Below are 13,788 nucleotides of genomic sequence, written 5' to 3' on the forward strand. Positions count from 1 at the left end.
TGAGCCTACCTACAGCCTGGAGGCTGGAGTTTAGCGTACTAGGCACGATGACACGACCTACCAACAAACCACCGTTCCCTACCTTGCTCGTCATGTTGCTGTTCAATGTTGATATGCAAAAGGAGGCAAAACATCCATGTGCATTTAAGGTCCATACAACCGTTAAATGTCATCAAATGTATATTGAAATTGAGGCAGACTTTCAGAATTCTAACCAACAAACTCAATTTGTGTTCATTACTGCTACATATTTGCACGAATGACAAATTCCCACATCCTTTGTACTTCAAATGGATCAGGCACCACATGGTCAGCCGTTGACAGGAGCAGGAATGCACAATGCCAAGAAGGGCCAGGCGACAACGATCGCCGTCACGGCCATCACTGACAAAATTGAGAAATAGTACTAGTACTAGCATAATAAACCAAAGACAAAAGACAATCCTTTTCTCCCAGCACGGTCGATATTTTCTGCAAGCAAACCAGGTGACATCCAGTCCAGGCAAATACAGAGCATTCGATTCCTTCTGCAGATTGCGATGTTCTCAACATGGCAACATCCACAACTGTCGTTGTTTGGCATCACAAATGATGATAACAATAATAAAAATCGTAGTTTGGGCTATACAATGATTGAACTGCTTTGTCTAAAATTACCATGAGAGGTAAAATTCTTGCAGGAACTAGATATTATATGTAAACTTCATACTATATTCATGTAAAATTCCTGCGTTTAAACAACGGTTTAGAAAAAACCCAGGCGCACATGAGACTGATTATTCATGCTCTCCAATAACGGATGAACCATGCTTTACTTGAGCACAAGAACAAGAAAATTGGTAGCTTTTATTCAGTCGCTATATCCTTGGCCAGAAGATCAGTAATTGCTGGAACAAAGAATCGAGTGTGTATATATACGTGAAAAAAACAATAGCCTACAAAGTGTAGAGTGAGATGAACTATATGCTACCTACTTCTTACACATAATTCACCCAAAAAAAAGCTACACTTATCAACAATTAGGATATTAGGTTGGACCTGCATAAAGGCCAGGGTGATTCCAGTGGTCATATGAACCAATAATTTTACTCTAACTTACAGTGATTGGTCAAAAATGAGTTATTTCTTAACCTTGCAGTGAGAATCTCCACTGTTCACCAGGGCCTCAGCCAAATTTACAGTCCTCTACTCTTTGGGGTAGAGCCTTTAGTACAGTCAGGGGACATCATTTAGTTCTGCACTTGCTTGCAATTATTCAGCTTCTTGCAATTTGTAGCCGCCAAATTGATTTCATTCTTCCTGAAAATTACACAACCGTGTTGTTAAATGGACAGGGTCACATAATACTGTCTTGCAGTACTCACCTATTTGGGTGGATAAGTACAGAATTAACAGTGTTTCCTGCATGGACAAGGGATTTCCTTACCACCAGCATTCATGATATTGTTGAGCTGATTAATGGTGTAAATCTATGGCTACGAATTATTTGAGAAAATCTACTAGCTTTCCAAGGTCAACATAATAATATGGGATGAATCACTAAATTATGGGTCCATATATTCATAGTGCTATGCTACAAGAGTAATTTGTAGGGGTAACTTCCTCATGTACAGACATACAGTTCATGAATAAGTTGTAAGCCGGCCTGCAAATCCTGATAATGACTTGGCTCATTTTAGGTGATGCATAATACATCTTTGCAAAATTATGTTTAAATTGTATCAACACTGTATCATGCACCCACATTGATGCTATCCTTCAAATACTGCATCTGCTGAGATATGTTTGATAGCACAATATAAGGTACATGTTAAATGGTGGAAAATATTCATCAGTCATAAACTTACATTGAACATTCATGTTAATGCTATCTTTCCAAATTGTAATTGCACATATTCAGATTTCTGAGAAGTGAGAAGCTAGAGAATACATGGAGTACCTGTACTGTGTGGGCCTTACGATTATGGCACGCAGTAGTTCCCTATCTCACTAGAACCACCGTCCCTTTTTTGCATTTGCTGTTTTGAGCTCCATTACTAATTCTTCACGCTGCGCCTCTACTTCTGCATACTGCAAGCTCACGTTGAGTAACCGTTCTTGCATATCTTTCAGCTCTGACTCTAGTTGTGATATCTTGTCATCATCATTCTCTTTGCCATCCTTACTAGCAGATTTCCCCTCTGGCATTGGACTGTAGATGATAAAGAAAAAGAGAAAATGATCCTTTGGAAGGTCGCAATATCACTAATCGGGTCATTGAAACATTTTGGTGAGATATTATTTAGATATAGAAGAAAATCTCACAGGCTCTGCATCAAAAGATGCACAAAGCCATAATCTTATTAAATCAAGTCTGTGCATAGCAGATTGAAAACAAGATTACAACAAACAAGAGTTTCTGTAAAAGATTGAAGCAGCTCTCAGCTTATTACGAAATCTCCATCTGTTGTTCTTAAGAATCAATTAAAATAATTCATTTTGGTGAGCTATAAGAATTTGTTACTAGGGGTAGAACAATACAGGAGTAATTAGGCATTAGAATTAGTCCCCCAAAAAGATCTTCACGGATTGGATGGTCATTCGTGGTCAACAATAAGTACTATCATTTCAGCACGTGCTCACAATTCAATTCTACAGCATGTCATGGCTATGTTCTATATTGCCTGAACTCGAAAAGATACTTACAGCAAGTATAATAACACATGAGCCAGATTATGAATCATCATGAAACCAAAAAAAAAAAGCACGTATAGTTCACGTGTAATTTTGCTCATGTGATGTTGTACACATATAGTTGCACACAACCTTAATGGAATGGAGGGAGTAATCCTGCCCCCACTTCTAAAGAATATAATTGCATATATTGTTGCACACAACCTTAATGGAACGGAGAGAGTTCTTCTGGTCTTCTAAAAAATATAGCTACACACATTGTTTCAGCTATGCTTACGGATCATAAAGGTTATGTTTCAAGTTCATACATGGACTTGTTAAATCATGATGCTGAGAAAAATGTATCTTCTTTTTTCACAAGAGTAAAGCTTCAATTTCTTTAGAGCTGTTGCTTAGCACTAATTAGTTTATCTTCTCGACAGTACTTCTTTATTTATTCTAGCCAAAGATTTAGATATGACTTATCCGCCAGTGTTTACTGATCCATACTGACTTCAGATCCAAAAACTATTTGTTGACATAGTCCTTAGTTTGTATGACACATACTACTCCATAAAGTATCATTGCTGTTATTATTAAGGACGACAGCCCATAGCTCTGATGAGTCAGAACCTGGGGCCTAAACAGGACTTTGGTATGCAAGGGATAGCAAATGATATCTGGTGGACAACGCATTTTGCTAGTAAAAATTGTCAGAAGGACAAGGCGTGTAGATATGATGAATCACTGTACCTCTTCAGTTGTCCTCTATACAATTTATTTTCCTCCAGTGCCTCAGCAAGCCTAGTTTCCAGTAATTGGATCTTTGACTGAAGCTCTGGGACCTCATTAACTGGAGAATCTCCATTTTCATTAGCATCATTACCCTAAAACAATAAGAAAACAGCTGATTGAGTTTATCACATTTGATGTACTTTACCCTGTTTTAAAACTGGTTCTCTACAGGCATAGAGATTTCCACAGTTGATTATATTTAAATGGCTCACCTGTTTATTGGTATTTTCATCTTTGTTTTGGCTTGTCTTCAGGTCAAGCTCCTTCTCCATAAGCTGATTTCTCCTTGTGAGATCCTCATTTTCCTTTTGAAGAGAATGTATTTTTTGTTGGTATTCACTGTTAGCTCCCCTGATAATACTTAGTTCACTTTTTAGCTCAGCTTCAAGTACATCTGATGTTTCCTTAACTGGTGGTTCATCTCCTAGCATCACAAGCTTTGTTTGTGCAGAGATTTCAATTTGTTTTCCTTCATTGGCAGCATTCAAAGTGTCCTGCATACATGAGACCTTGTCTGTTAACATCCCCTTTTGTGCCTTTAGTTCTTCACATTCTTCAGATAATGATTGAAGTAGCCCTTCCAACTTCCCGTTTTCAAACTTAGCTTCATCAAGAGAACTTTGTAACATAAGAACTTCATCTTGGAGGCTCACCTGTTTATTGGTATTTTCATCTTTGTTTTGGCTTGTCTTCAGGTCAAGCTCCTTCTCCATAAGCTGATTTCTCCTTGTGAGATCCTCATTTTCCTCTTGAAGAGAATATATTTTTTGTTGGTATTCACTGTTAGCTCCCCTGATAATACTTAGTTCACTTTTTAGCTCAGCTTCAAGTACATCTGATGTTTCCTTAACTGGTGGTTCATCTCCTAGCATCACAAGCTTTGTTTGTGCAGAGATTTCAATTTGTTTTCCTTCATTGGCAGCATTCAAAGTGTCCTGCATACATGAGACCTTGTCTGTTAACATCCCCTTTTGTGCCTTTAGTTCTTCACATTCTTCAGACAATGATTGAATCAGCCCTTCCAACTTCCCTTTCTCAAACTTAGCTTCATCAAGAGAACTTTGTAATGTAAGAACTTCATCTTGGAGGCCTGCTATTTTGTGGACCTGGATTTTCAGTACAGAAATTTCTTCAATTATCTGCTGTTTCTCATAATCACTGGATTTGGATTTCAATTCTAGTTCACACAAAGTTTTCCTTAAGTTATCTTCATTGGATCTAGCAGCTTCTATCGATCTTCTCATATTGTCAACATCTGTAGTGAGCATTTCCTCATTCTGTTTGGATGCATTAAGTGAGTCAACTAGGTCTTTAATCTTGGTTTTAGACTCCCGCAGATCTTCCAATTGAGACTCGTAATGTATCATCTGTGCATTGACATCTTCAAGATTAGCCTCAAGTTTAGCCTTGTCTGCTCGAAGGATGGAAACCTCACGGATGGTATCCAATGTGGAACTTTCTCGCTCCTCTTCTGTTGAAGATAACTGTGCAGTAAGACTAATAACCTCCCTCTCAAGATTGCTTAATTCAACAGTCTTTTCTTTCTCAATCTTGTTTAAAAGTAAATGTACACGATCTATCCTTTCTTCATGCTCCTTGTGCTCTTGGAATATATTCTCCAGCTCTGAAAGCAACGATTGCTCTTTCAAAGATATGTCTTCCTGAAGTGAAGAAAGTTTTGCCTCTAGGGACTCCAACGTTTTGCAGAAATCCATGGTCTTTCTTTTTGACTGCTCCAATTCCTGCTCCAGATGTGAAGCATACCCATGCACTTCCAGCTTCTGCTTCTTTAGATCAGCTGTCAGAGTCTGCAGAGATTTGCATTCTTCAACAACATGATCAACTGTAGCCTGCAGTTTTGCATTTGACCTTCTTAGGGCCTCTGAATCCTCTTGTACTTCTGACAACCTTCTGTGTGATTCTAGCTGGTTTTCCTTCAATTCCACCTTTTGAGCTTCCACTTGTTCTAGTTCATCTTTAAGGTTTGTGATAAGTGATCTAGACTCATCCATTTGTAGCTTCAGTTCCACCTTTTGAGCTTCCACTTGTTCTAGTTCGTCTTTAAGGTTTGTGATAAGTGATCTAGACTCATCCATTTGTAGCTTCAGTTCCACCTTTTGAGCTTCCACTTGTTCTAGTTCATCTTTAAGGTTTGTGATAAGTGATCTAGACTCATCCATTTGTAGCATGCTTAACTCCTTTTCATTTGCCAGATAGGTCAACTGAGACTCTAGTCCAGATATGAACTCTGACAGCTCTACATTTTCATGTTCCAGCTTTGATATATGCAACTCTAGATTAACTTTGCAGCTTTCAAGCTCCGTAATCTTTGTTTCGAGAACGTTGTTGGTGGAAACATGGGAATCTATGCTGCTGGTGAGAAGGAGGAGTTCTTCTCGCATTTCATCCAAGCAAGCTGCAGTGATGCTACATTCTTTAAGTGATTCTTCTAAAAGTTCCTCCAATTTATTCTTCTCGTTCATAATTTCAGATATGAAGCTCTCCATTTCCTTTTTAGAATGCTGCAAGCTCTCTATTTCCTGTTCTTTTAGTAGAACTGTACTCCTCAGAGCATCTAATTCGGTTTTGTTATCATTTTCATCGAGTTTTTCACTTTTCAATTTGTAAGATTTTGCACTATCAGTGTCTCCTTCCTCCATCTCCAAGGCGTGAAAACCACTAAGCTTATCTCTCAGATCAGATAGTTCAAGAATTCTGTCTTTTAGCTCCTCTTGGCTTTTTTGGAGCTTTTCTTCTAGTTCACTCGACTCAGACCTAAAACTAATCAACTTCAACTCAAGATCAGCACATTTTGTCTCTAGATATTTTACCTTAGATGTCAATCTGTCAGAAAGATCACCCTCACTGGACACTTCCTCACTGTTAGGAACAGAAGGATCCTCTCCTTTGGCTACTTCACTTACTTCTTTCAACTTGTATATAAGCTCCAGATTTTCATCAGTTAATTCAGAACAGTCCTTCTCGAGTTCTTGTATTTTGACCTTCAAGAAATCATTTTCCTTTTCCAATTCAAGATAAATAGCACCAGAACCTTCACCGTTTGGATTTTCTACATGAAGCATACGATCTATTTTTTCCCTCAACATCAGAATTTCATCTTCTTTTAGTGACACTTTTCTAGCCCATTCCACATCTTCTTGAATTAACAGATTATTTGGGGAGACCTCATGATCTATCAAATCACTTGTATGAGAAAGGTTAGAAATCTCCGCTCTCTGAACTTCTATTGTTTCTTCCAATTCTTGAAGGATAGAAACAAGCTCTATGTTGGCCTCTTGGGCCTTATTCAGTTGGGTTGCTAAGCTTGCATTCGATTCTTTCAGAAACTGCACATCATCTTCCACTTCTTTCTGGAGCTCAATCGCATCCCCAGATCTGGGACTTCGTGAAATAGTTTGGCGTGCAGTTACCTCTTCCAAAGAACGTTTCAGTTCTTCAATTTCTTGCCTTAGGGAATCTCGCTCAGAAATTGAAATAGAAAGTTCCAGCTCTAGCTCAGACTGTTGCTTAGATTTGTCAGCACATTCTTTCTTCAATGTCTCTAGACCTTGTTTCAGTTTGCGAGTTTTTCTCTGCCACATTTTTTCCAGATCTTGCTCAGAACGTTGCTTAGATTTGTCAGTACTTACTTTCTTCAATGTCTCTAGACCTTGTTTGAGTTTGCGAGTTTTCCTCTGCCACATTTTTGCCTCACCACGTAGTTCATCAATTGTCTCTTCAGCATTTTCAAGGACATCTTTGGATGCATGAGATACCCCTGATGATAACTGAGAAAGATCACTTGCAGATGGTTGTGCATTATTACCCTGCAGCATGTTTCGAGATGGAGTTTGAGAACTGAATGATGAATTGTTTGATCTACTGGCCTCGTCAACATGATCTGCACTAACATGGATGGCATCTGGACTAGCAAAATTATGCCTCTGCGTATTCAATTCATCATTCAAGTTGTCACTAGGAGGCATGTTTGTTCTATCAGTGGTACTATCTCCAGAATAAGACCTTGATGCTGACAAACTTGCATCCTGAAATCATGTATGCAGTCCACATTTAGCCATTTACACATAGTACGTAAGAAAGAAGAGTACAAAACACAATAGGCTCTTTTGAACATACGGAAGTAGTTACATTATAAAGATAATATGGAAAGCATAGCGGCAGGCAGGCACTGAAATCCAATAACAAGATAGCTGACAATCGAAGCTATCACTAAGTCTAATGAAAGTGTGCTTTGAAAATGTAAGATGTAAGAAGATTATGGATGCAAATTTTGTAATAGATCCTTTCTATCCGCATTCGAAGATGGGACAGATAAAGAGCAGCATATTAGCTATAACAAGACTAGCTCTTATTTTCAGCTTATAAAAAAAAACTATTTTGGTCAAACCTGCTGCTCATCAATGGATATGACTGTTCAAGCAAAAAAATAATATATTTTTAGGGCATCTAAACAGTGTATAAAAAGTGGGACATTAAGGAGGGACTTAGTGTCGATGGCTTTTTTAAGAAGGGTATTGATTTGGTGTATAAAGACTTAGTTTGGACTTTGGAGAGAATCAAATGCGGGCTGTTGAGCACCACACCGGGAGCTCCTGCAATCTGTGCTATGTAGAGTCTCATCCAAACATTATCACTACATTTTGTGGCTCTTCTAGTTTCTAGTATATCTGGACTAACTCACACAAAACATGTAAGCTTTAGTTGTCCCCCAACATAATATTGCTTAAAAAGAATTGGCATTAATGAGTTTTGAGTAAGGGAATTATACCCTATTTCCAGCTTCATCTTGATAAGAACCACCTAAGTCATTTCCTGACAAAGAATGAGTAGTCCTATTCAGCATGCTGTCAAAGCCATCTGATGTGCACTCTGTATCATCATTGGTTCGACTACAATCATCAAAACGAGGAGATAGTTCATTCCATTATTTCACATTGCCATATAATGCCAAGATGAAACAGAAAAACAAGTTTTATGAGCTGTCAATAAACAAGAAATAGTGACAGTTAAGGCTATCAACTTAGTGACCACTAAAGACCTAAGATACAGATGTTTGCTGAATCAACTGGAGTAATAAAAGGCATTACTAACATCCCCTAAAAGAATATAAAAGAGATTCAGTTACCTTGTTTTAGACTTTGCTCCAAGACATTGAATGTTAAGCTGCACATGAGAAACATTGGAGATCATCATAAGTGGTACACATGGGGAAAATTACTTGTCAACCACCTTTTGGGGGGTTGGTTGTGGGTGGGTGATTCAAGCAAGAAACGAAATATAGTATATAAGCTGCCATTAGAAAGTCCCTCAAACCCAGCACCCCGATGGCAGTAGAACTTGTGGCATCTCATATAACAATAGGTGGTTCATACCAGTCAGCTAGCACATGAAGTGAGCATCTCAAAAGCCAAAATGTTTTGCATTGCAACTTTCTTGTTAGAAACAAAAGAAGAAAACTCACAGGTATGTACAACACATACACGACTGCCCAATAGCAGTCCCATTTTTGAAAATCCAACAACCAAATAGCTTATATGCTAGGTCAACAAACAGAAGTACAGAACATGAAAGGAGCTTTATTAGAGAACTATCAACTGTAGGGAACTTCACATGGTTTAGTTTGAATTACAGTTAGATGGACTAAAAAGCATATCTGAAAGAGAGGATCATGTGAAAAACTTCTCTTTTGGGAAAATCCAAATGAGCTGGCATTATGTTACTACTAGGAATAAAACAAAATAATCATATGGGGAAAGATGTAATTAGAAATATCTAGAAGAAAACAAGTATGGTTAACTAAAATCTACCTGTAGAATTGTTCCAGAATCGCATCTCTTCAGTGGCAAAGAGATAGCAGTAGATTCTAATGAACTAAGATAGTTAGTCAGATTTAGGAAAACTTCCCCGAGGATACCACTGTTTGTTGATCCCTATAACATAAGATTTGTTATTAGTAAAACAACAGTACAGTGCATAAATGCAAATCGGGAAGGCAAGTTCATGCGAACAATAGCCATACCATGGAAACAACAAACCTGCACTGACACTCCTGAAATTCTTCAGACACTTGATCTTGGGAAAACCAAATTGATTCCAGGATGGAATCAGGCCATTGACAGGCTCCACTAAGTGCAGCGGCTTTAGTGGACTTGGCAATTGTTTTTCCAGTGTCCACTGCAACTATTGAAAGCATCAGCCTGTCTGATACTACTGGAACCTGCTGACAAATCGGGAATAAGAAATGTCATCGGGAAAGAAACATATGTCTTCCATTTTGCACCGGTACTCAAGTACACTCATTGTTGTGCACACCAAGTCACACTCGATGAAATTGCTACTAGAAAAATAGTTACATGAACTTAGCAGAAATGTTGAAACCTGGATGTCCCTTTTCTATTCAAACTATCATAGTTACATTAGGAATATCATATTTGAGAAAAGAATTGTCACCACTTACCAAAGATGACCTTACATATTTGGAGCCTGCAAAAAATGCTCATAAAGTAACTTGCCTCCCACATCGTACTAATTTAACCTCCCACAACCTCGCGATACATATTTTCTTGAGAACACCCCATGATGCATAATCAGATTAAAGGTCCATCCCAACTTTCCACGATCATCATTACACTGACCTTTCATCTAAAACAAATATCGTCGCATTCTCTTGCCGAATCAAAACAAAACAGCATGGCTAAGGAGGGAAAGTATTCCATATACATTTCTTTTACTTACAAGCAATGCGTGTTGTAATAAAACTGTTCAACGCATTAGCACCAGTCACAACATTGATTTTTTTCTAGTAAATTTCACACAACAATTGACCATTATCGATAGTAAAATGCTCAATCTCGCAACAGACCACGACATAGGGTCGTACATTCATCGCTATTCCCCGGATAGACTGATCTCCTACGAATCGCTCAACAATGCAGCGCTGCTCAATGCGGAAAAAAAAGAAAAGAGAAAAAAACATTTGACCTGAACGGCGCGGAAGCCGGAGAACCTGAACTTGACCCGCTCGCGGAGCCGATCCGATGAGCCGCGACGATCGAGCTCCGTCGACATCTCGCCCTCCCTCTCTCAATTCCCCAAACCTATTCGCGCCCAAACGGACACCGAATCACCCCCCGTCCCCAAAGCGGGGCCGCCCGGATCGCCCTCCTCCGCGCGCGCGGCGGCGCGGTGCGGTGCGGATCATCGATTCATGGCCGCCAAGCTGCGAATGCGGAGACGAGGCGGAGCCGAGGATTGAATTGGGGCGCCGAGGCGAGGAAATCGTAGGAGGCGGTGAGGATGTTGGCATCTTTTTTTAGCAAATGAGCCGCGAACTCCTCGTTTTCGCTTCCCCATTTTTGGGCAGTATTTTCCCCCCTCTCTCTCTCCTCCAATATTAACATTTGTTTTTTTTATTTTGATTTTTTTTGGTAGTTAGTTTTGTTTGTGTTTGTTCACTTCGGCGATATTGCCTTATCCAGTTTATTTGGCATGTACTACTACCACTGCATTTGCCACTCCTCTGCTTTTCAAATTGCAATGAGAAACTTTAGGAAAGGACTTGGATTCCATTACCTGAACTATGAAGTGCTACTCTTAATTTGATCTTTGGCTCTTTACACATATCGCGCAGTGATCGAATATTCGGATCCTTTGCTCATCGACAACGTCTCAGTGCATTTGCAAGTTTGCAACTTTCTACCCAACGCTAGGTGACACGCGTTACAGCTTTTGTTACGAGTACTTTTTACAGGTCCTACTACTTAGCCAAAAGAAAATGAGCAAAGGTTATAATCACTCCCGTTGACTCTAAACACAATTCGTTTTACATTTGTGTGCATAATTCTCTCCTTTTTAAATAGGGGGCTGCTATATAACGGAATCCCGTTTTCGAACGGGTTGATCTCGAGTAGGTATCAGGTGTGATACCTATCAGGTATCAGACGATTCTACACAACAAGATGATCTCGATATCATGTGAAACCTGTTAGGTATCAGATGATTTCAACCACGTATCACGTGATACTCACGAGGTATACCTGTCATTTATCAGACGATTTCTACCACGTATCGCGTGATACTCGCGAGGTATCAGATGATTTCTACCATGTATCACATGATACTTGCAAGGTAACGGATGATACCTACCAGGTATCAGGTGATTCCTACTGGATATAGCTGGGCATCCCGTTGGGGGAGGAGCACCCCGACACGCGCGGTCGCCCCCTGCAAACGAGGATGGCGACAACGGCGGCAGAGGACGGGCGCGGCGACGGCGGCGGTAGCGGGGGACGGGTGCGGCGGCGATAGGGGATGGGCACGGCGGCAGCGGCGGCGTCGATGGGGGACGGACGCCGCGGCGGTGGGGGATGGGCGCGGCGGCGGTGGCGGCGTCGACGGGGGACGGGCACAGCGGCGGTGGCGGTGGCAGCGGCTGCGAAGGCGACAGGGGACGGGCGCGGCAGCGGCGGGGGACGGCGACGGCGGCGAGTGAGTGTATGGATAAGAATCGCGTTCTGGAGAAGAGCTATTCCGTTGGGGGATGATATCCCGTCCTCTAGCATTCCCGTTTTAAATAACATGCATCAGGCATTATTCGTGATATGGCCTTTTTTTTTCTACACCTACTTGACGTTAGTGGATCTAGTTTGTTGAAAGAAAGGCATTTTTTAGCCTAGCCGCTATGATCTGCTCCCTACTTCAAACAATCTACAATATTGTTCAAATTTCATTAGGTTTGACTAAATTTATAGAAAAACATAGTAATATTTTTATCACATAATAAGAAAACTGTCAAAATATGTTCAATGTTAGATGTAATGAGACTAATTTGGTGTTATAAGTGTTGTTATTTTTCTACCTGGCGCGCCACTGTCGACGTTTGATGTCGCGATTCCGGTATTTGCATAGTATGGGGATCGTTGGTACTAGGATATATGCGAGATTGTAATAAAAAATATGGGGATGAGGATTTTTATATAGGTTCGGACCCCTGAATTGTCAGGTAATAACCCTACTCCTGTTGGCCGAGGCCGGTCGTTGCTCTTATTCATCATAATCACGCCAGCACAATATTTGGGGTAGCCTATTTAATTGTTGTCGACTTGGCGGTCTGAAGTGCTGACTCGTAGTCGACAACAGGGTAGCCTTCCTCCTCGAATCCGCATCCGGCAAGATCAAAGACAACACTATGTCTCTCCTATCAATATCCATAGACACCGTAGGGGACTAGCCATGCTTATCTCTGAAGTCGATATCCGGCGTCTTGTCTTGGCATATGTTGGCTTGTATGTTGATTTATTGTTTCGTGTCTTGATCTATTGTTCCGTCCCCCTCTCCTCCTAGAGGGTCTTGTATTTATACCCATATGTGTTCCCTTTTCCAAGTAGAACTAGGGAAACCAATATGGATACAATCTGAGTAATCCTTGTCGTTTCCATGTAGAACTCTATTTATCTTTCCTTATGTGGAACTCCTTCTATATCCGAAGGTTGTTTTCATATAAGATATGATATGTGGTGGGTCCTGCCGAAATTTAGTCAACTACTATTTGATATGTGGTATTCATAACTCTGACAGACTTATAATATGAAAGGGATGAGTAGTTATTAACGACATGCCTCATGCATATATCCAATTGTGACAGGTTAGTGAAGGGATGGTGCCTCTCTAGATGGATGACTCAACTCCAATCCTACTATAAGCTAATGACAATCATTCGAAGGTAGTCACACGGGGGATGACATTCGTTGCGATCGAGAAGATCGGTCGAGGATGGTTCAAGGTGGCTTGGCAATTGTGACTGATCACAAGTGTGGTCCTTCTCTGGTTATATTTTGGTGGGCAGAAGACGATGGGCATATGTTGTGACCAATTGCTATATACTTCCTTCTTCTCTAAATGTTTGACGTCATTAACTTTTTTAAATATGTTTGACCATTCGTCTTATTCAAAAACTTTTGTGAAATATGTAAAACTATATGTATACATAAAAGTATATATAACAATTAATCAAATGATAGAAAAAAATTAATAATTACTTAAATTTTTTGAATAAGACGAATGGTCAAACATGTTTAAAAAAATCAACGGCGTTAAATATTTAGGATGGAGGGAGTATTTTGCGGTAGGTTGCATCGTGATCCATTGGCAAGAATCTTCGAGGTGATCAATCCCTTATCTGGTTTATATATCTAGCTTTGACAATGTAAGCGTTTGTCAATTATTTGTTGAAGCCGTTATTCTAGATATGTCACTAGATAAAAATTCAATACCAATTGTTCTGGTAGGTTCGAACAATATCAGCGAACAAACTTTGGATCC

At 39.9% G+C, this 13,788-nt stretch overlaps 1 protein-coding gene across 3 annotated transcripts; it reads right to left on the bottom strand.

The window, feature by feature from the left end:
* Positions 1-824: 824 nt before the first annotated feature.
* On the bottom strand, positions 825-10,796 carry LOC4349291 (uncharacterized). Of its 3 annotated transcripts, XR_010737087.1 has the most exons (10): positions 10,450-10,796; positions 9,488-9,685; positions 9,276-9,398; positions 8,594-8,631; positions 8,237-8,357; positions 5,562-7,493; positions 3,660-5,477; positions 3,406-3,539; positions 1,940-2,191; positions 825-1,299 (listed from the first exon to the last, which is right to left on the bottom strand). XR_010737087.1 is itself a non-coding variant. In XM_026020848.2 (8 exons), the coding sequence occupies exons 1-8, from the start codon at positions 10,534-10,536 to the stop codon at positions 1,990-1,992; spliced, it is 4,737 nt and encodes a 1,578-aa protein (XP_025876633.1). In that variant the 5' UTR covers positions 10,537-10,796; the 3' UTR covers positions 1,939-1,989. The 3 variants fall into 3 exon arrangements, 1 of the variants encoding a protein (XP_025876633.1); XR_003238982.2 differs by having other exon boundaries at positions 3,660-7,493; XM_026020848.2 differs by lacking the exon at positions 825-1,299 and having other exon boundaries at positions 1,939-2,191; positions 3,660-7,493.
* Between the last annotated feature and the right edge of the window lie 2,992 nt (positions 10,797-13,788).

The sequence above is a fragment of the Oryza sativa genome, chromosome 10 (assembly GCF_034140825.1).
Source record: "Oryza sativa Japonica Group chromosome 10, ASM3414082v1".
Classification (NCBI taxonomy): domain Eukaryota; kingdom Viridiplantae; phylum Streptophyta; class Magnoliopsida; order Poales; family Poaceae; genus Oryza; species Oryza sativa.